Below are 23857 nucleotides of genomic sequence, written 5' to 3'. Positions count from 1 at the left end.
ATTCTATCAAATTATACTCATTCCCACCAACATAAGGCATACTCACTATGTTTATACAAAGCAAGTCCACTTTTTCTCTCGTAACAAATATTCTCATAGTTAAATAAATCTTCTAGATCAAGTAACCAATTAAGAAAATCATTTTTTTTTTTTAAATAACCATTAAAACTTGCAATTTTCTTGTAATGCCTATATGAAATTTGCTTACCAATAGGTTGTCCATGAGTTATGTCTCCATGACAGTTATCCATATTATTTCCATGCTCCAACGACGGCATCCTAGCAAAGATATTTGTGAGTGCTAGCTGTACGTCACGTAATACTTGCTAAGTTTTGTGTCACCGGAATTGCTACTATCTCATACATCAGCCACCAGACCAAGATAGTCGCTAACTCATGCAATGCATGAAAAAACTATTGACTAAAAAAAAAAAAAAAAAAATCCAACAATGAGTAAATAGACATTTTGCTAGTTAATATTTTTAAAAAATGAAGAAGTATTTAACTTCTATACTTTTCCATAATTTAGAAGTGTTGTCTAACATAGAACGTTATTGAGTTGCAAGTGCATAGTTACCGGAACCTACAAAGTAATTTATAATTCTTAAATTAATAAAGCAAAACTCTCAATAGTTATATATATATACACACACACACACACACACACTCAAAACTAATATAAACTGCAAAGATATAAACAAAGACCATGATATGAGAAAGACACACCAAGCTTCAAATTTGAGTAGCAATATGACTTTTTCGTAGTAATAATAATATAAACAATTCAAAATATGGAACAATATCAAAATTATAATATCTAATTCCATTATCTTTTATGTTGAATCCCAATAGTTATATATATATATATATATATACACATATACATATACATATACGTGAGTCTTTTTTTTTTTTTTTTTTGAGTCCTATCAAAGTTTTTGTTTTCTTTTTATTTAAATAATGCTGATGTCTAAAAAAAGTCAAAGGCTTCGATTATATATAAGAAACAATTAAGCTCATCCTTTAAAAATTTATCTCTTGTAGTTTGTATGCTATGGTAATTTTCATTCAAACTTTAAAATAGATTATGTCTTACCTTACTGTTTTCCTTGTGGTGAGGACAAATAGAATGAAATAGGTGCTTCATGCTAAAAAACTTTCTTCTAGTCAAATACCAAACCTGATAAAATTTCAGTGAAAATGAAAAACTCATCAAGAGTAAGAGAGAAAGAAATTACTCAATGAAAAACCACAATGAATGAAGAAAAGATTTCAAATTTGAACTTCCAAAGAATAGCATAAATTTCAGCCATAGGTTCAAAATGCCAAGTTAAACTTGTTGCTGAAAACCTAGCAAATACAACCAAGAAATATAACTTTATTAATCTCAATGGTAGTGATCTAATTCATGAACCCTAAACTGCAATTTTTGAATTAGATCACAAACGAAATATATAACTTTATTATAACGAAATAAGATCACTACCTAGCAAATATAGCCAAGAAATATAACCTTATTAATCTCGATTAGTTGAATTTGAACACAAACGAAAACCTAGCAAATATATTTTCTTTTTCTTTTTTTCTTTCAAGGATCTAATAAGCAAAAGATGGATTGCAAAATACTTACCATGTGTATGAGGGTGTGTGGTAAATCTTGAAACCATAATTGGGTGATGCTACAGAGCGTTTTTCCTACGTTTGGAGAGAGAGTTTGCAGGAATGATCGGTTTATTTTTTGAGAGAGTAATAGGTTTGCTAGGGTTTTGAGGTGAGAAGAAAGGAGTTATAACGTGAGTCTCTCTCTCTCTCTTCTTTTTTGAATCCTAACGTAAGTCTTTTTAATGATTATAGTCTAATTGATGATTATTTGAGTTATTATTATTATTATTGTAGATTAATTTGTGAAACCAAGTCTAGCCATCAAATACAAGAGACTTGTAACTTGTAATAGAAGGAAAAAAAGAAGCAAAAAAAGAAGCAAAAAGAAGAGTTGTAGGGTAGTACCTCATGTGAGAATTAGTTTGGGCCGTTGGACTTGGGAGCAATGGAGTAAATATTAATGTTTGCTTGTACACAAGGCAGCTCCAAGCACCTAAAGCATATATGTAAGGCTTATTGCAAAAAAAAGATGAAAAACCAAATACAGTAAAATGGCAAACGTTCCTTCTTCTTCGTTTTTTTTTTTCTTCCCTGTCATGGGATGACATTTTGAGCCGCAAAGTTTAGTATTACAACCTAATTAAAGACCAAATAATTTATGTAAATTATATATTGAAGTGGCCTTTTTGTAATCATGTGTTAGGACAGAAAGCTGTAAAGGCAAAAACTATCACACATGGAAGAGGTGTTGAATTCAATCCCATGGAAGAATCGACATTTGATTAGAGGATTACAATAATCTTTGGATGGATAGATTATTATAATCACTAACCAATAGAAGGACAAAAAAAAAAAAAAAAAAAAAAAAAAAAAAAGGATATTCCATACTATCACACCATAGTGCTCTAGCGTGTGAAGTATGATAGCAATGTATTATGACTGTAAAATATAAATAAATCAATAAACAAAATGGTAGATGCGTACAACCCTTAAACTATTCCAATTTTATGGAAGTTGAAGCTTTGAAGCATATTTCTTTATGCTCAAATGTATACTTCCCATCCTTGGAAGCCAATTAATAGGACAACATAGGTTGCTTGAATCAAAAATCGCATGTTAATCATGACCAAGAAAGCACAGACGCGGCTGGGAGGGTGCCGCACCCGAGTTCGACGCGGCTTGATGCGGGACGTGGCATCCGACGCGGTTGACCGCGCGTCGGTGCCACGTCTAAGTTTTTTTCTTTTTTCTTTTTCTCGGATTTGTGCTAACTCGGCTCAATTGGTGCCGACGCGACTCAATTCGGCCAGAATCGGCTTCAATTCAGCCAGAATTGGGCCATATCGGGTCATATCAACAGGCGACTGATACTGCCGATACGGCCGAAACATGCTGGAAACGGCCGAAACAAGCCGATATCGGCCTTGAAACTTGCCGGAACAGACGAAATTTAGACCTCAAAGGCATAGTAATGTGTTTCTTGCCTTCTTCTTTCTTTGTTTTATGAATCAAGGCATAGCAATGTGTTTTTTAGGAATATTTTAATAGTAAAAATATATAGAAAATATAAATAAAAATATTTTAATAATTTTTTAATCGCCGAGTCCCGCTGCACCCGCACCCTACTTTTTCAAAAATTGCCGAGTCCTACACCCGAGTCCCGAAACGCACCTGTGCTTCATAGATCATGACACGAGGAATTATAAAACTGAAACTTTGTGAGAGATCAAATGGAAGAACCAAAAACCATTTAGAAATTCAAAGACAAACATCTTATTGGTTTTAACTCAAATTGCCTGTAAAAATGGAGAATGGAAAGAAGAGGCTAGCTGTTTTGGTAGGTTGCAATTACCCCCACACCCCACATGAGTTAAATGGATGCATAAACGATGTTTTGGCCATGAGAGATGTGCTTGTTAAACGGTTTGGGTTCGATCACAGCCATATTGAGCTCTTGACTGATGCACCTGGTTCATTAGTCATGCCCACTGGTGCTAACATTAGGAAGGCACTTGATCAGATGCTCAAGAAGGCTGAACCTGGAGATGTCCTATTCTTTCAGTATAGCGGACATGGAACAAGGATTCCATCAGCCAAACCTGGGCATCCCTTTAGGCAGGATGAAGCAATTGTGCCTTGTGATTTCAATCTAATCACTGGTATGTACCATCATGATCCCTTGTCTTTCTTTTTGTATATTATCCCCAGTACTAAATTTCCAGGCTTGTTTGCTGATAAAGCTTTTGGCACTTTCAATTAGTACACTTGGACATGATGCAATTAAAGATTTTCTCATAAAACATTACTCAACTTGTTAACAATGCTTTTGCAATTCTTTCGAACTTCTTATTATCACAAGAAAGTTTTCTCATTGTCAATTTGTCATACTAAACTAAATAAAAATTAATGCCACTAAATATGTAGATGTGGACTTCCGACAATTAGTGAATTGCCTGCCAAAGGGAGCAAGCTTCACAATTCTCTCAGACTCATGCCACAGTGGAGGCCTAATTGACAAAGAGAGAGCAAATTGGACCCTCTTCTGTCACCAACGATGGCACATTGCAGCAATCATGTGGCCCCAAGACCATTCCCTTTGAATCAATTCTACAACATCTAACATCACAGACAAGCATAAACACATCTAATATTGGCACTCATTTGTTAGAATTATTTGGAGACGATGCGAGCCATAAGTTTCATTTACATCCACATGAGCTGGACTTGTCTGAGTTATTGAAGACAGACGAAGGAATTCTTCTTAGTGGGTGCCAAGCCAATGAGACTTCTGCAGACATGAACCCAATGATGACTGGAGGAAAGGCGTATGGAGCATTCAGTAAGGCTGTCCAGATGGTATTGAAGGATCATTTAGGTTCACTCAGCAACAAAGAAATTGTGCTGCTAGCTAGGAAGTCTTTAGAGGCAGGAGGCTTTGCTCAAAACCCTTGCCTCTGCTGCAGTGATGAAAATGCTGACGCTCCTTAATTCCTTATGGCAACTTCAGGGCTCAGATTTATGAGGCATTGAGTGGTTTGTGCATGCTTAGTTTGGTATATGGTTACTAATATATTGTTTCTATTGAAATTTAATAAAAATGCAATAATTAAAGTGGTACCTAATAAGGGGCTTGGGAAAAAGAAATTACTTGTACCTAATAAGAGCCTTGAAAGTCAACTAGCATCTCTTGGCACTTTCAATAGAGACATCCCCAAGTTTAAAATTCCCCACCATAACTATGTAATATATATACCAAAAAACAAAAACAAAAATTAATGTTACTCTTCAAGTTCAAGAACAATTGGAGTAAACAGGAATTTCTAGTAGCAGTCAATCACTTATTCCACCTCAATTCATACCAAAGCACAATTATCAAGCACCGGCCATCTCAAATTACTGATTGTCCCTAAAGTATAAACTTAGGAATGTAGAATTTAATTATTTAATATGATTGTATAAAAACCTATCAACATAAAGGCCTTGTCTCGCCACTGGCCTCACTGTCCACTTCTATCATCTACAGAAAAGGGTAGGCCCTGACATGTGGGCACGTAAAAATTGTCCTAGTTATTTGACTTCTTTTCATATATAACCAAAATCAGAATAACACTACAGTTCATATGACTTATACCAAGAAACTGGAACACTTACTCGGCTGCATGTCATTCAAGAGGCACAAATCATTTTCCTATATTCGAGGGCCACAATTAGAGATTGCCTTCAAAATGGTGATTTAGTTTATAAATGGGTTGTGTCTTCACTAATATATACTAGAAATTAGCAACCCATTGAAGAGGATTCTTTATTTACTGTGAAGGAATGGCTAAGCATCAAATAATTAAGGTTTAATCTGTGCACGCAGCAGAAGTTTTCATGTTTCCTAATCATCACCACGATCTCCACATGGTACAAGTGCTTGTTAATATGTGAGAACCATAAGAACGAGCACCCAGACACCCATATAGCAAGACCCTGGGTTTCTCAGTTGTTGAGAATAAGCACACACAGAATTTGAGCAAAGAATAATGGTACATACTATGAACTGTATATGCTCAATATAATTTTCTGTACCTTGAAACATAGTAAGGCCTGATTATATTTATATAGGCCATAGAACAGGAAAATCCTTGATTGAGACTAAAACCACGGACACAATAATGATCCTTAGTTTTAGCTCAATATCCGTTACATACAGGGACGGAGCCAGAAGTTCAAGTTAGGGGGGGCCGAAATTTAAATTAAAAAAAGGCACACAACAACACTAGGCACATAGCATAACACTACAATCAACAAACTTTATTAAATATTAACAACTAACCATTAAAATTTCAAATCATCTCAACTAAAAAAAACACACTAAAAGACAAGCACCACCATTAATTATTTGTTGCTCCTTTATTCATTGATATTGTTGCTCCTTTATTCATACGGGCATATGTTATAAAAAAACAAAATCGCCCATTCTTTTTTTTTTTTATTAAAAGGAAATATTATTAAAAGAACTAACTGGGTACAGTGACCAACGTTGGGCTTATCCGCCTACAAAAAGACACACCATACGTATCCATGTACAGCAAAGGAAGCAAATTAAAGAGAGGGGGGTTGATCATAAAATCACCCATTCAGCATATGGGTAGTTCATAAAAAAAATTATAAAAATAAAAAACACCCAATGGGTCCAAACTCCAAACAGTAAAAGTTAGTTAAAGTATTGATATAGAAACAGTGATTCTTTCTTTAGCAACAAAACAGGAAAAAAAAAATTAAGAGAGTGCTCCATCGTTCATTGAGAGAGAGAGAGAGAGAGAGAGAAGAGGTTCTGCCTCTGCTCAGCTAAGATGAGAAAAGGAAATACCGTGCCGGTGCTTTCTTAGTCTCTCTCAGAAGCAGATCTACTACCGACGTCGACGTGCCATGCCGCTGCATTTTTGGTCTCAGTCTTCATTCCCTTTGCCTCACGTCTCAAAACTAGTGTCTCTCTCTGCGTTAAGGTTTTTTTTTTTTTTTTTTTTTTTGGGGGGGGGGGGGCAATTTGATGGAATGATTTGATGTCAGATTGGTTTTGTTTCAAATTTTTTAAGGGCTGGGCTAATGTTTTTGGTAAATTGTCTGATTGTACTCAATTTTCTTTAGCCTTTCCATTTTGGTGATTTTGTTGTAGGCCTAATTTTTGGGTTTACCCATTTGTTTTTCTTGTGATTTTAGATTTGTAAATTTTAGTGGGCTTTTTCTTTTTGTTTAAAAGATTTTTCTTAGGGGGCAAGTGTAATTGTTTTGGGCAAAATTGCTCAAATCTGTAATATATATACATACTCCTAGAATTTTTCCAAAATTTGCCCCCCAAGTCAAAGAATAGCTCCGTCCCTGGTTACATTACATACATCCTCCTCAAACTCGAGGTGGTGGGGAGGAAGCTCTCTTGAGTTTGGAGACATCCTCCCTTATTGGAGGTGCTATCGTATTTAGTGATAATTGATATCAATGTGCTTGGTGCGCTCACAAAAATTATCATTATGAGCAATGTGAATGGCACTTCAATTGTCATTATAAATGGGACGGCAAGTGTGTTGGTTACTATTTAAAACTAGTTGCGGACCCGCATGTTGCGCATAATAGATGGTCTCAACTTGTTTGGTGAGCCTTACCAATCAAAATAGGACACGTGTACCACCTTACTACCTTAAAGTACCATAATATGTGTCCTATTTTGATTAGAAGTACTCACCAAACAAGTTGCTGACATGGAGAGAGTGTCTCATAGGATACTTTCTCTATGGTTTAGATGGTTTCATCAACATTATCCTAATTTTGGATATCTAATTAACAACAACAACAACAAAAAAGAGAGAGATTAGATTAGTAAAATGATGAGAAAAATGGAAGGAATAGAAAAAGAAACAATTATTCAACTGTCATTATAAAATTTTATTTTGTATCTTTTCTAATATGGTCATTGTTGTTGTTATTATTCTTATTTTATTATTTATTAAAGATGTTTATTAATATTGTTTATATAATGTTTATGTTTATGTTTGTGCAGTAGTATTTATAGAAATGGTTGATAATTTGCCTTTTGACATGTGCATCTTTCAAATGATTGACACATCATCATTACTAATTATGTAAGGGTTAAAGGATTATGAGTCTACCATTTCACGGGTGCCTATAAACTGAGTTGGCTGTTTGTGAAAGGTTACTCTTCGTTAGTAAAGGTTTTCTCTTCGAAAACTCTCTGCTAGGAGGTAGTACTGTCGTCCCTTCCGTGGAAGGAGTTTTCTGTTCCTTCACTAACACTGTTAGTGATAGGCTAGTGGTGGTTTCTTCATTCGGGTTTGGGAAACACAGAGTGTCCCCAGCTTCTCCTTCCCTGCACGATGGAAGATCTTACAAAACACTGGAAATCCTTATCCCTCTCGGAGAAGGAAGGCCCAGGTCTATTCTTAAAAAAGGAACAAGCTATCTCGGAGCATGCTATCGCAGCTAGGTTCCTAACTAGACGTCCCCTTAATATCGATGCCATTGCCAAAACCTTCACTCCCCTGTGGAGATCAAAGTCAGGGTTCAGGGCAAAACTCATTGAAGATCATGTCGTTCTTTTCTCCTTCGACAACAAAGCTGACGTTGATCGGATTCTCTCATCGGAACCATGGAGCTTCGACAAACATGGCATGGTTCTAGCACGATTCGATAAGGAAACCTCGGTTAAGGCTCTAGCCCTCACAAAGGTCCCATTTTGGGTCCAAGTTTACGACATTCCGCTACGGTTCAGAAACAGAGAGGTGGCAATCCAAATTTGTGAAGCCACTGGGACCATCCTCTCATCAGAAGATTCTCTTGATATCGATGGGGGCAACTTCATCAGGGTGAGAGTCCAGGTCGATATTTCTCAACCATTGTGTCGTGGCAGGCTTATCAACCTCGAAGATGGGAAAGAACACTGGGTCTCTTTCAAGTACGAACGACTCCCTAACTTATGCTACTGGTGTGGCTGTCTCACTCACGACGACAGGATTGTGAACTTTGGAANTGTTTCTACAGCCACAGGTGTCCTAATTTTCGAATTGCTAACATCTTTTCTTAAAGAATGCATCAATTGTTTTTCGTTTGCTCATAATTCTTTTAACTTTAAGAATATGACTCAAAAATTTACCTAAAAAGAAGTTAAAAAAATAAATTTTAATTAGAAATTTTTACTTAGTTATATGGATGTTATTCATACTCAAGAAAAAACAAAATTTACACTATAATTTAAACATGCAACCCATTTTTATACGACTTTAATTAATAATAACCCCTTAAACAAAAACAAAAATTAAACACACAAGTATTGGTACACAACATAAACCAAACAATTTAACAACACCCACAGCCACATGATATCTAACTAATCAAAAATAGGTAATAAATCAAAACAATTTTACCCACAGAAACTTTGTCTTCCCTTCAAGATTCATCACAAACAATCTCTCCACGCCTTCAATCATGTATTTCTCTAAAAATTATGAAAATTAAAGAGCATGTGAATATTTAGGTGTAAATAGTTGAGAAAAAAAAAAACACTAAAAAGAGATGAATGTCTAATGCTTAAGAAAGAGAAGAAAACTCACCAGTTACCAAGTAGTCACCAAGTTTCAAAACTAAAACTGACGAAGATAGAAAAATTGGTCAGGATTTTTTTTTTTTTTTTTTTTTGGGACTATGAGTACAGAGGACTGGAGTTTTGGGGGCTGATAGGTAGGCAATGGTACCAGTGCAAATGAAAGTGTATCAAAGAAGACCAAACAAAAGAATAAGAAGTAAAGAAAGGGATTCCGTGGGTCAGTGGGTGGATTTTTTGAGATGAAGAGAAATGAAGTTTTGTTTTTAGTGTTTGGACTTGGGTAGGCCAGTTTATTTTATTTGGAGTACATAAGGTGATAAGACCTAAAACTAAAGCTAGGCTTGGGAGAATATTTGAACTGGCTTGAGAGAATAGTTGAGAATTGGGCATTGGGGGGGGGGGGGGGCGCTGTCCAATATTGGGGGGGCCAAATTTTTTTTTTCTACCTACTCTAATGGGAAAAAAAAAAAAATTGCAGGGGTCGGGGCCCCCCAAGCCACTATGTGGCTCTGCCCCTGGTTTTGCATATTTATATTATTATTATTAGAGAGTAATTAGCATCAAACTTATTGTGTTAATTCATGCAAATTATAATTTTTTTTTTTTTTTTTTTTTTTTTTGTCTTGCTCAATCATCTTCACACACACACACAAAACCCAAATGGTATCTTTAATTATCATAAAACAAATAACACAAGTTCAAATCTATGTAATAGCAAAAGTTGTCAATTTTGTTTAAGTATTCGCTTCAATTTATGTATTGGAATATAGTATTTCAGTACTAGTTTGTTATGACATAACATTTGGGATTACCGCTAAAGTTATAATATATATAACCTATTATTGTTTTTTATGTGACATATTATTGTTTCTTCAATATGAAATTTTCACTTCCACACAAAAGAAAGAGGGGGGGGGGGGATACTATTGATTTGGATTTGGGGGTTTTGTTTTGAATTTTGGCTTGATGGCTTGATCCATTTATTTTTGTTGACAGGAAATAAAATGTATTTGTATGAAATTACTATTATGCCCTTATTAGCAATAATTTTTGCTTACTATATAACAAGTAAATTCTTACATTATTGTATAAAAAATTATATTAGTAAAATGACATCTCATAAAAGTGAACAAATTATATTTATTATATCAATTTATTTTCTTTATTCTTTTGATTTATATATAAGGAAAAAAAATACTTTGATTAGTTTTTTTTAAAAGAGTTTCAATTTATAATGTCTGTTCTTGATGATAGAACTTTATCATCAAACCAAGACACTAATTGATTTTTGGTGTAGGTGGGGATTGAACCTCAAATCTGTTATTTAACTATCAGAGACTTTATCAGTTGAGTTAACTGAAATCGACAGATACTTTAATTAGTTGAATTAGTTAAATTGACACATGCTAAACACAAAATATTATATGGATATGGTTTGGGTCCACTTTTGTGCATTAGACCCAATACAATGTAAATATGTGTTCAAAACTTGTCACAAGTCTACATCATGTCGAGTTCTATGTACATAAATACCAGACCAAATCCTCGACATTTATTATATTATGGAGTGCAAAAATCTTGGAGAGATAACAAGCGACACGATGTCAAAAATTTTTCTTAAATTCATAAGAAATATTTTTAAAAACTATAAAAAAAAAAGAAAAAAAAAAAAGAAAAGCATAACACATTTTTCGTCTATTTTATATTATTTTTTAGTTTTGGAAAAATAATATCTAAAGCCACCCTTTTTCTTCCACACAACCAAATGGATGAAAGGCAATTTCATCCCAAAAATCACACTTATTAAGTTTTCATGAAGAAAACTCCACAATTAAGAATATTCTATAAAGAATTAGACATGTTTTTATTGTCTTTTTAAAAATTATTTTCAGAGTATAACACAAATAAAATATTTGTAATGGTTTTGTACTTTCGTTTTTTATTTTGATTCAAAAAAAAAAAAATTGTTTTTGAAGACAAAAAGAATGTTTGAGATAATAATTGCAGACAGCCCAAGATCTTGCAGGCCCAAAATCTCTTCCTCAAAAGTCTTGTACTTTACAAAGTACAGTCAGTCTACACAGAGTACCATCTGGCCCGCTCGGGCTGCTTCTTCTGCAATAATTTCGCTCAAATTGCTTTGTTTCACATTGCATATTCCAACACCTCAAATGGGTACACTTCACTTTTCTCACTTGCTTTACAAACTGCACCAAAACCAGAATGTACATTCACAGCCAAAAAAAAGAAAAAAAGAAAAACGACCTTTGTGGAAGTGTTTGATTCATTAGATGTTTTGAAAGGTGGGGTTTTCTTCAAAATTGGACCTTTTGTTCTCCAGGTACAATATCTCATGCTCTTGCTCTCACTCTGTTTCTTGGGGGTCAATATGTATATAGCTGCTAGTTTTGTGTTAATAAAAATTTGATTCATCCAAAAAACAAAGGAAATTTATTTGGGTCAATGTTGGATGAGAGCTATTACATGGAAAGTTTGGATGTAACTGGTGCTACAATGAATTTATTTTTATAAGCAGTGTTTGGTTATTAATAATGTCTCAATTCCTTTAAGAAATATAGAATGAATAGATTTTATTTTGTGGGCACCCCTATTTTTGGAGCATTAGCATTTATCTGCATTCCACTTCTATATATTGTACTGTTTGAGTGGAACCCATTGGTATGAATTGGTAAATATCAGTTTTTATTACATAGGTGATGAGAATCATGGAGTATTTTTGGATCTGAGGAGAAAAGTATCTTTATCTCACTAGGACAATGTTAACCATGGAGTTTCTAAAAGCAGAGAGGGTGGTGTTTTGAATCTTTAGCTGGAGTGTGATTTCTTTTTTAAACCACGACCTCACTATTCACGTATTTTTGTGGGAGGAGCAAGTGGCATTTGAACTGTAGTGCTCATTGGCTTTAGTTGGGAGTATGATGGAGTGCGCTGATTGGTTGTACTTTCTTAGAGGTGAAGTGGTATTCCAGTTCCACCATGGTGTTTGTGTAGAAGCAATTTTGAATGAAAAGACATGGTTTGTTGGTCCAAGAAAGCAGTGAAGGGAGATCATTGAGTGGGATACAAAAGGATATTTTTCATATTTAAGAGGTAGGTATGATATATACTACTCTCTTGGAAGTGGTAATGTTTCTTCAGTGCAATAACTTTGTTGTGGAACTCAATGGGATAAAATGGTCAACCTAAGCATTCTGGTCCACCTATCTGGTTGTCAACCAAGTAGTGAAGTGCTGAATTGGCTTAGGTGCATTGATACTGTGCACTGAAAGCAATGTTTATAATTATTCTACAATGCTTCTTATATTGCTTATAAGAAAGGGTGGAGGGTAAGATTGCTGGTTCAAACCCACTACTAGGTGCATTTGTAAACTCACCAATAATTTAAAAAAAAAAAAAAAAAGCTTTTATATTGCTAACTAAAAATGAATTTCATTTGTAAACTCACCAATAATTTAAAAAAAAAAAAAAAAAGCTTTTATATTGCTAACTAAAAATGAATTTGAATATATAGAGATATATATCTTTATTATTATTATTATTATTATTTGAGAAACTAGAGCACAAATATCTGATTGTTTTGAGCCATTACTAATAGATACAAGAGCAAAAAAATTTCTTTTCCCCATTTTTGTCTTTTCCTCTTGCAAATTTATTCATTCCTAAACACTATATAGATGCACATTATACATCCTTGCTAGAGTTCACAATTTTCCAGACTAGCTAAGTTAGAATCCTGGCCATATTATTTTTCAGTTTTACTTTTGCCTAAAACAGAATTGGCCGGTGGTGGGGTAGATGTTTGGGCTGAATAACCCCAAGTTGTCTTTTAATCAGGGTTGTGAGAAGGTCTTTCCCAGCATCATGTTAAATATAAACATAGGAAACATCAATCTGTTCTTAAAATGTTTTTTTGTTTCTTTCTTTTTGTAAGTCACAGCATCCTGTGGGGGTCATGAACCTACAGCCACGCCATCCTCCCAGTTTTTCCTGGGGATGAGTTAATATTTGAGCTAAAGCTAATTGGTTTAGGATACATGAATTTGTTCTAAAATTAGATCAATGAAATCCAGGGAAATGGGCAACTTTCAGCCTAAATGGAATGATTTCCCTGCCTAGAATATAGTGCTCTTGCAACTTGAATTTGGTTATTTTGCTTGCATGTATTTACACGTACTTACATATTATTACAATAACTGCTCCCCCCAATTTTCTTTACTTTCATTCTTCTGTGAGAAAATCTTTATTGTTAATAAGGCGTTTTCTGAATGTCTGTAGAATGTAAAAATCCAGTTGGAGTGCACTTGCAGCCAAGTTTAGTTAAGATCTGTTAAAAAAAAGTAGGTTAGATTTCGTATGGCTTGCACAAACTAATTAACCACAAACTGGACCTTTAGCTTGTCTTACGAGCCTCCAGAGAGGCTACCAGGGTCTCTCCAATAAATTCCAAACTCCAAGTTCTAGGGTACTGTTGATGGTGATTCTGAAGAGATGGCACTAGAGAGAGGAGTAGTTTTTGGGAGCACTCATTGATTTCTCTTGTTAAGAGGAGTTTTAACTTAGGGGGGAGTTATCTACATAATTGTCTCATCCATTACTTGACATTGCTTATCAAGTCATCCTTAGTTTAAATTCAAACTTTTCTTAGTATACTAATCCATGTGGACAATCCATGGGTCGTAGGTCGGGTCCTGTATCTAACAAGATCTAATTGTATTGTTTCTGAAATGGCATTTGGTATTGGCCTAGAATATTGTACACTTACATAAAGCATTCGTAATTCTCTTGTGACTGAGTGACATTATGAAGATTTGTTTCCTTGTATGGCACTAATCATTAAGCATAGCACTAATTGCCTTTTTGCCAACTATAACATTAATAGTTTGTGATACTCTCTAATGTCATATGTTATTTTTTCAAGAATTTTCAGTTTTAATTTTTTTTACAGAAAACTTCAAACGTATACCATACTTTTCTTCATTTAACACTGCAATAAGAGCACTGCAGAACAGTGTAGAAGGTGTATTTCTCCTTTGAATAAAAATGTGCGAACATAGCCTAAACTGTTGGTGTTATCAAGGCAATCTAATAAAAATATATACAGAATCAGTAGCATCTATCAATTTATCTCTACAGAATAGCATTCCTATGTTAAAATGTTCTGTTGATATTAATTTCTTTGTTAATTCTTTCCATTTGTTGATGTATTTAAACCATCACCATGTGAGGGGAAAGAGTCAGTTGGTAGCTATTTCATAGAAACACTTGTTTTATTTATATGTTATAAAATAATGGAATGATTTTGATTGAAATGCTTCGAGTTGGTGTGTCCTTAAAAAAAAGAAAAAGGAAAGAAGACCTTATTGGGTGGAATATGGAACAAAGTTTATAAACACGTTGAATGTTTTTGCAAACTATTATTTAGTATCAGTGAGAAAAGAAAATGACTAGGAAAGATGGTAGGCTGTAAGAAGCTTCCCCTCTGTGGTTAAAATCATTGGAGGAGTTTTTATTTTTGATAACTAGTCAAGCTCCGTTTGATCTCCCAGAAATGGAAGCTGAATTAGTTTAAAAAACGTGAGTGCCTAGCACAAGCCTTATTGAAAACTCAAGTGATAAGTTTTATTAAGAAATACACGTATGTAACCCAAGTACACAGGAAGTATACAATAGGTAACTCTAAAGGTTCAATGATCAATAAAATCTAATAAGTTGGAAAATGAAAATAATCCTGCCGCTGTCATTGGTCATCCATTCAATTGTGGTTCCTCAAAACACCAATCTCAAATCTAAAGTGATCGCTTCACACCTCTCAAAGCTTCTAAATTTCCTTTCTAGACAAATGCACTGCATTAAGCAATGAGGGATTGCCTTCCAAATATCAATGTTGCAATGTCGACCAAATCGACCTTGCCAACAAGCTATTAAGTTTATTACATCTTTAGGGATCTCCCACTTAACTGTATGTGCTACCAGGTGTATAAGATTTGGTGTTAAGGCATTCTATGGATTTCCTATTACAAATTCACGAGACTAAGCTACGCATATTGATAACTTTAAGTTAGAATGAGTAGTTGAGGTATCATCCAACTATCATAGGAATCTGGACTACATACAACTTGGTGTAGGCAACTTGAACATGTTATGCTCAGCACACTAGCCATTCATACTCCATTGACCTCTGGATTGTGATGTAAGTCATGAGGTATTTTTTGCTACTTGACCCCATTGAGGGTGCCGACAGGAGTTGTGAGAATTAGAGCTGCTTTTGCCTTGTAGATTCTCAACATCAATAATTATTTCCTAGTTATGAGTGCTATTTTAGTCGATTTGGAACTGATTAAATGTTTAAATTTAAGGTTCTTTTGACAACTGACAGAAATTGACCTTTGTTTTGGTGTCTGATGTCTAACAGGCTTTGCAATTGTCACCAGAGAACCAACATTGATCAGAAAATTAGCAATGTTTTTTACACAAGACACTGTATGCTTTCTAAGGTAAGTGCAGTTCTTGGTTATTTTTAGCTCAAGATTCTGGTGTTTACGTACAAAAATGTTGCCAATTCAATGTTTGTATTGATGGATGAATCCTTCCCTTAGAATGAGAACTTCGTAGTCCTATTTAATTTCATTGAGCAAGTGGTACTTATATCATAAAAGAATATTGTTGGCAACATGAATCTTTCTTTAATTTAGCAACTGGATTGCATTCATAACCACTTAAATGTTTCTTTTATTCAGCAACTGTCATTACCCCACATAAGGTAGGCCCTTTTCTTGTAAATATAGCCGACCAAAGGTTATCAGTGTTCAGTGGATAACTGGTGCTCTGCTTTATGACGTGTTAAGTTTAGTTTTCCAAGTGTCACTGGTAGTTTGAGCTTTTCAAAAACAGAGGCAAGTATCCAAAACAGTGCATTCTGGAAATTCTGAAGGTGGCAATGCATCACATAACTTTACACCGAAAGAACAGTACAGTGATAGAAAAGGATCATGCACTGTGTGAATAATTAACACTTTCTCTAACAGATCTGACACAGAGATGCCAATCTCTTCAACAGAAAAATATGCTCCTTTCTCATACTTCTTAATTGATTTTTTTCCTTTTTTGACTTTAAGTTTGATAAAAATGGAAAGATTCATTCCACATATGAATTATGATCTGTTACTTGGAAAGGCAATGATAAGAAAATCATGGAGAATTTTTTATTAGCACGACCAGTGAAACACAACAGACCTACTCATTCCTAGAAGACTCAAAATCAAATATATTGGTACTAGTCTGAGATCCTTGTTAGGTCCCAATAGACTTCTTATCTTGCAAGTTGCAACTTTTACAAATGAATGAAAGGAATAAATAATGAAAAGAAAATAAAAAGAAAATGAGGTTGCATCAGTTCCATTTTAGCTAGATGAATTGCACTATTTTAAAAAAAAAAAATTAAACAAAAAAAGAGAAAATGTACATGAAGTTGCTTCAATTCTGTTTTAACGAGATGATTCGAGTGATAACTCAATGCTACTGGCACCCTATGTGGTGCCCATTGTTAAGGGTTCACCCCAACCTTCACAATTCCTTTTTTTCTTTTTTGTTTAATGAACGTTTTTCTAATTTTTGCTACAAACTTCTGCAAAGTAGAGTAACAGATAACTCTAATAGCTTAATAATCACATAAAACCTATTTTTATATAATCTCATTACCCTCCAGAAGGATATATTCAAAATTTTCATAAACTATTTACTCTCTAAATGCTTATGTTAAGATTCCTACTTCAAATTGAATTTTGGCCTTTATTTGCACCTGACAAAAATGAATAGCAAGCATAATTACTTGGGTCTAAAAACACTGATATAATAAACGAAATCTGTCTTTTTGATATGATTTTTAATTATGTGATTGAAACTTTGATGTATCATTAGTACACTGCCTGTGCACTTGGGTTTTATTGTATTTTTTCTTTTTATTTTCAATGAAGCATAAACTTAATTAAAAAAAGGATTTTTAATTAGGCCAAGGAGATTTAACCCAAGTACACACAAGACTTGTCCCTCGGCTATTGTGCTTAATATGCCGTAGGCAATAAAACGAAAGATAGCTTAAGTGCAAATCTATTTAATGTTATTTCACCTTGTGTGTGATCACTTCAGAAGAAGTTAATATTGGAGGCCTCTGTTGATTTTCATTCCCTTTTGAACTGTTGGAGTTGCCAGTGATTTTTTGCCCCAGTATGGTACATTTGTGCTGCTTAGGTTAACCAAAAGGTGAAGTGAAAATATTAATTTCCACCTGTTGTTTACTTAAATTGTGACTGAATTATTTTATAACGGTATTATCCACAGTTACATTAACCTCATGTTGAATTTCATTAATTGCATCAAGTGATAATTCCTTGTTGAGGTTGGGGTAAGCCCATTTTTAATTGTGTCCTTAATTTCTTTCTTTTTGTGTTGCTCTTGAATTTATGTTGGTGTAGAATGAGCTAGTCCTACATTTGTTTTGAGTATGTCATATCTCTGTGCGGGAAAATAAAAATTCTGGTCTTTTGGGACTGTGTTTCACAGAGAAAGCAATTAGAGTTTACAAAATTGATATATACATTCTTTATATGACTAGTGATGTCCATTTCCTTTCACAATGCTCGCTAATAATTCATGTAGAAATATCTGACTGTTGAGAACTTTTCTACTAGCCCCTACAGCCTCCCTCCATGTTACACTTTAAATATGTGAAAAAGGCACATGAATATCTCTATTATCAAGATATTGCTTTTATGGCTGAGGCATTTTCCCACATGTTGTAAGGGCCTCTTAAAAAAAATAGTAATCATTTTGTGAGGCCACTCTCATGAGAAGGGTATTGCTTTTTGAAAAATTCTTTGTCCAGGAGCAAGTACTGCCAATGGGTCATAAGCAGATTTTCTCTGTACAAAAATTTCCCATCGTGGACCAAAGTGGGCCCGCCACTCTTCCTGTGTAGTGTAGTGGGGCAAATATTGCTTGACCCCTAGGTGAGCCTTTTCACAGTATTCTAGAATTCTTTTGTTCTGAGTTAATATATGTTCTAATCCATCAGTTCCTGTTGAAGAGGGAACTGCAGAGGTCAGGAATGCAACTAGATAGAAAGTATCTTCCTCTGGTGTAATGGCTGAAGTTCTGTTATCCCACCTGAAATCAGAAATAAATAAGTTACTCATTTACGAAATACATAAGAATCTACAAGGTGAACTGCTTGTGTTGCGAAAGTTACTTTGATTTGTTCACTGGATAGATTAGGACAGGACCGTTGCTTGTTTCTGTAAGGATATTTCCAAAGACTTCATCAGCAAAATTATGTATTTTGCTTCTAGGGATAAAAAGATTGAGCCATGGATGTGGAACTTCCCACAAGCCTTTTGACCTTAATTTGACCTCAGACACATGAACCCTGTCCAGGAATTCGATGTACGTAATTTCTGATAGGAAAAGTGTTGATGTAATATAGCCTAATTGAGACAACAAGTGTTCAATTTCCTGCATAAGTAAAACAAATAGATGTCAGAGCATTTATATAAATAAATATATATTTGTTGATAATTTATTAGTTCGTTTATTCTATTACTTAGGAAATCTACCCTGATGGTGGGCCATTACATGCCTCACCTGATGTACTACATCACTCTTGTCTTGGTTGAAGTATTTGGCCAATTCCAGACAGAAGAGAGTCCTTCCATCCGACTTGAAGTGGCTGGCTTGAACTGGGTCTTGCGGATTAAAGGATGACCTCCAGTTATTCAGCAGACCAGTCCTGTTTATTATCACAAAACCTTCAATGTAATCGAACGTCCTTCCCAAAGATATTAGATGCTCCTGGTCTCGGGCAAATGTGGCGAAATCCGAATATAGCACTCTTATCCATTTTACCTGTTCAAAATGTAGAATTGTGTCACGACAATATCTTTGATGTACCTGAGACATTGTTTAAATGATTTTTGTCTTTAGCTTAAATGATTTTTGTTTTTACCATATCCGGTGCTGGCTCCAGTGATATTCTTGCTCGGGTTATAATGCCAAACTGGCCAAGTCCTCCAAGAACACTGTGAAAGAGGTCACTGTTATGCTTCTCCGAACAAGTTACAACGTCACCTTTTCCTGCACATATTTGGGTCCAACTCTCAGTAAGAATCTATACTATGCTAATGATAAACATTTTTATTCGTGACTGATGGCTAAGTTTCTTCATAAAAGTCTGGTCAAGTGAAGACCAACATAGTGAAGTAACCTGGTCACCTACACTTTCAGTATCATATGATATTTAAACCAAACAAATAAAGCTAAAGTTAGTGTTATTATAATTTCCCATTTCTCATTTTGTCCTTTGACCCTGGTTTATTCTTTTAGGACATGGTTAATCTATTATCAAATGATTTTTAAAAATATTTTTTTTTTCGAACCTGTTACAACCTCCAGCTGGTTGACATTACTGATCTGGGGGCCATGCTGAAATGCCTGACCACTGACCCCTGCATTAGACAGGGTACCGCCAACAGTTAGATGTAGGTAGTCTGTCCATGATTTTGGTGTTAACCCATATTTCAGGCATTCATGCAGGATATTTATCCATAACTCGCCACCAGAGACATCCACATATGGAGAATTTCCAGTGTAAACCTGCATTTCTGGGCCTTGGAGAGACTCCATACTGATCACAACTCCACGGTGTGCTTGGGACTGGCCCTGGAGTGAGTGACCATGGCCTCTAGCTGCAACTGTGAGCTCTGAATGAGAACCTATCTGCCAAATATGCTTTATAGTATTGGCAATATCAGAAACTGACTTTGGATGCAGTATTGCTGCAGGGAGGAATTGGTACCTGTTACCAAAATCTTTGGCCGCAAAGTGAACTTCATCAAAGGTGAAATGACCATCAAGGGGAAGTGCTTTTAATGTAGAAGGGATGCTTGAAAGACAAAGGTTATTTCTAAAAGCTATACAGCTTAAGAATAGGATCATGAAGACTCTTATGAAAAGAATGTTGTTTTGTCTAACAAAGCTAACTTGTGGGTATCTCATTTTTTTTGTCAGAAGAGAGGGGAGGCAAAGGTGGAAGGAGTTTTAATGCTATAGCTTTTGTTTCTTTGTGAGCAAAAGCAAAGGAGAGGTTTGGAAGAGCCAAGGAAGTGAAGGGTTAAGGAGAGAATTTATAGGGGAAGGTTTGGGTGGCTAATAAGTCAACCTATCTTCAGTTGTTAGAATCCGTATGAAGACTGCCTACTTGGGTGGAAGAGTTTTAGGATTTTCTTTTAGTTCTCCCTTCAAAGCTGTTTTCTTTATAAGAGAAGCCATCACACATATGCCAAGTTGGAGAGGAAAGTCACAAGAAAGAAAGATTGCACGAATCTTTGCACTTTTTTTAACAGTTGCAAACATAACCCCACCTTTACCATCAAGGACAACACGTCTCAAAACATTTTTTTTTTTTCTTAAACCAAGTTAAGGATATTTTTCCCTTATTTAGAAAAAAGTAGCCCCTTTGTCATAAGGCGTATTTTCCTGCCTATAATGAACGTACACACCATATCCGTGTCTTACTCATGAATGATGAGTATGTTCTTCCTGAATCTATTGTTGTCGGAATTTTAACATCGCGTATCTTCTTTCAGATCAGATGAGAGAGACTAGCTGGGGCTAGTCTTGATTCATTTCAGAGGTATAGAGATGGACCAGTGGGGTTTTAAGGGTCCACAGGGCACGTGAACATTCCAATGGATGCGTGCTTTGTGGGGGGAAGGAAGATGATTGGTTATGTTGGGGACCTTTTGGGGCCACTGTGATGGGCTAAGGTGGAGAGAGTGAACATGGGGATGATAGCATAGAGGAAGCACCGAAAGATTTCTCGTTTGCCTATTTGCTGGTATTGTTTTGATGCCTTGGTTCCCATCAATCGGACAAGCTTGAAGGATTCTCTTTGTTTATATGTTTTGTATGCAATTAAATTTACTTTAGTGCATATTTTACTTTCCCACTTTTTGTTGCAAGTTGTCTAAGAGCACCCAATGGGAAATCTGCAAATCCAAAGGGAAGCATCTCCCCCATATCTCTTTTTATGGCTATATTAATCTCACCTCCAATGGTAGGCATCTATGTTTGTATAATTCTCGTGTTCTTGAAAGTAGAACAATGTCCTGTGTAGTTTTTGCATGTGGTCCTCAAGATAGTATAAATCACATGGCACTGTATCTTCTGTACAAAATCTTCTCTAGTAGCCAGCCTTTTATGATTGCAAGAAATGGATGATAATAATGGCATTTACACCCACCTCTCATTTTGAGAAACGCATTATTGGTTTATAAGAATCTATGTAGCAGACAAACTTCTTTCAAGCTGGAAGGGTGTTATGTTATATTCAGTCAATAGAAAAGAGCATCAAAATGGAATTAGAATGCTGTGTCCTGAATATTGATGCTATAAATAGCCTCAAAAAAAACCCAATTTTCTTCTTTCGGATAAATATATTCTCACACAAAAAGCTGCTGCTTCAAAGACCTCCTATGGTGTTTAATGGGGTTCGTGCTTGTAGGGTTGCTACAACTATGAAAATAATTCAACCTTAAAAACTTTCTTATAGCAGTACAAATGGCACTATTGGTTGCAATGCCATCGCACTTCTACACCTTTTAACATTTTTTTTTTTTGGGTGGATAAATTGTTTATAGACTATAGTAGTGTGAATACACATTATTAAAAGACCTACCTAGTAGCATTTGATGGCCTCCTTATAGGTTGTAGACTGTTGTTGGCCAAACAATGGTATAGATGATTACCGTTACCCTCCTCTAAGGAAGAAAGTGAAAAATTGTTAGAAGTTGTAGTCAAAGTAGACACAATATCTTTTGAAAGATTCATTGGAATGAAAACAACATATATAATTATGGTATAAAGGCCAATAACATGATCATTAAAACCTACAGTGTGGAACTCATGGTGACCTACATTGATCTTACAAGTCAATCTTTTCTAGGATTATAAAATTAAGATTGTTGTAATATGATGTAGATCTTGCACTCACTCCCTTCCTTTATGGGGTATGATCTTCCAAGTGTGAACTCTAGTAACATTGTCTTCTCAAATTGTGGTGAATAACCTAATCCTTGATTATTACACGCTTTCTAGAAGGAGACCGACCACTACTAATGAAATGAACGCTAAGCTATATTACTAGTGTGTTAATTATGTGGGAGAACCTTTTTCTTTTTTTTGAGGAAATTTTTTGTGGGAGAACCTATTTCACCTATTATAGGAGTCCATCGTGGGCCTCTTATGTCCATTTGATGCTTCATTTATGGAATGCAAAATCTCTTTATTAGTGATAAATGTTGAATTTTGTCATGAAATTAACATGTGTAATTTAGAGATGTAAAAGTCGGCAAGAGGGGGATCCATTGCACCTTCCATGATTGTGCTCTAGTAAAATCATTGCTTAACAAAATGACACGTGGACTGCCATGTCAACGCCATCTCAAGCGTTCGATTGGCTAGTTAGAGATTGAGGACGGGCGAATGATAATGAGGTAAGTGGGAGAAGTGGCCACTCTAGGCCGTAGAAGATAGGTGGGCTTGGCACGTTGGGGTCACAGCCTTCATCATCATGCCATTGACACTAAAGAAATGTGCTTAGGGGGTTGGTAGGACACAAATATGATTTAGGATGCTCAAAACCTATGAGATTACAAATAATTATTCTTATCATGTTCCCTATCCCACTTTGATTCCACTCTAATCAATGTCTCCTTGTGTCTTCCCCCCATTAGGTAAATTCCAAAAGCTAGAATATCTACTCACTCGTTTTTTGTCGTGACATTTGTTTCATCCACCTTTTCCTAGAGGTTAAAGAGAATTCTTATCTCTTGTGCACAACTCGAAAAAGATAGTAAAGCATCAACCTTTAAAGTTTAGGATTTAAAGGGAAAAAAAAAATTGAAATGGAGTGCAAATGATGTTTAAAATACTTGAATAGTGGCATGAAATTGAATTGCACCATGTATTTTTTATGTTTAATCTGACATTTATTTTCATAAGAAAAGTATTAAAAATACTATAAATTTTAATACACAACCATTACAAATCTATATATATAATAATAGGTGAAGCAGAGAGAAACTCAAATTGCAATTTCAAATTAGAACTCTAATTTTGTGCCATGTGTCTACATCTACGTGGCGATCAATTTATAATTATCCTTCCAATTGTTCAATTAGAATTTGAAATTAAACTCCAATTTTACTATACACATGTACAATCTAATTATTATTATTATTATTTTGAGGTAAAAGATAGAAGTGTTACTGATATAGTCAAAGCTTAGAGAAAATCTAATCAGATTTCAATTAGAGTCTGATTTTGCGCCACATGTTCCACCTAACCTAAGTTTTCAAATTTTTGTGCTAAATGAGTTAATTTAGTGTAAAAATTGGACTTCGATTAAAATTTAATTTTGCACCACGTATCCCCATTAGGTTTTTTAATTTTTATACCAAGTGAGTTAATTCAATGTAGAAAATGAAGAGCCCAATATAAATAAATCATAAAAAATCTAATAATATATCTAACTCTATATATAAAATTAGAGCAAGAAAGAATTTGATTGATTTTATATTTATG

At 34.9% G+C, this 23857-nt stretch overlaps 3 protein-coding genes and 1 long non-coding RNA gene across 8 annotated transcripts; 3 read left to right on the top strand and 1 right to left on the bottom strand.

The window, feature by feature from the left end:
- Window positions 1-3305: 3305 nt before the first annotated feature.
- Window positions 3306-4843, top strand: LOC112009048 (metacaspase-9-like). The gene is given in 3 exon segments (XM_065770020.1): window positions 3306-3761; window positions 4027-4123; window positions 4125-4843. Coding segments are annotated over 3 exon segments (918 nt in total). The 5' UTR covers window positions 3306-3406; the 3' UTR covers window positions 4591-4843.
- Window positions 4844-7976: 3133 nt separating this feature from the next.
- Window positions 7977-10510, top strand: LOC112009046 (uncharacterized protein At4g02000-like). The gene is made up of 2 exons (XM_024041393.2): window positions 7977-8646; window positions 10500-10510. Exons 1-2 carry the CDS (start codon window positions 7977-7979, stop codon window positions 10508-10510), a joined length of 681 nt encoding a protein of 226 aa, XP_023897161.2.
- A 662-nt stretch (window positions 10511-11172) lies between these two features.
- LOC112009081 (uncharacterized) lies at window positions 11173-21514 on the top strand. 5 transcript variants are annotated; one of them, XR_010627507.1, is made up of 4 exons: window positions 11173-11543; window positions 15636-15717; window positions 18823-19374; window positions 19796-21514. It is a non-coding gene; the product is annotated as an uncharacterized LOC112009081 (long non-coding RNA). The 5 variants fall into 5 exon arrangements; XR_010627506.1 differs by having other exon boundaries at window positions 15636-18440; XR_010627510.1 differs by having other exon boundaries at window positions 15636-19374; window positions 19796-20170; window positions 20285-21514.
- On the bottom strand, window positions 17746-20269 carry LOC112009080 (cytokinin dehydrogenase 6). Its single transcript, XM_024041430.2, has 5 exons — window positions 19651-20269; window positions 19221-19348; window positions 18860-19120; window positions 18468-18730; window positions 17746-18385 (listed from the first exon to the last, which is right to left on the bottom strand). Exons 1-5 carry the CDS (start codon window positions 20267-20269, stop codon window positions 18064-18066), a joined length of 1593 nt encoding a protein of 530 aa, XP_023897198.2. The 3' UTR covers window positions 17746-18063.
- Window positions 21515-23857: the final 2343 nt, after the last annotated feature.

The sequence above is a fragment of the Quercus suber genome, unplaced genomic scaffold (genome assembly GCF_002906115.3).
Source record: "Quercus suber isolate HL8 unplaced genomic scaffold, Cork oak 2.0 scaffold_28, whole genome shotgun sequence".
NCBI classification, from domain to species: domain Eukaryota; kingdom Viridiplantae; phylum Streptophyta; class Magnoliopsida; order Fagales; family Fagaceae; genus Quercus; species Quercus suber.
This window is presented reverse-complemented; position numbering and strand designations above follow the sequence as displayed.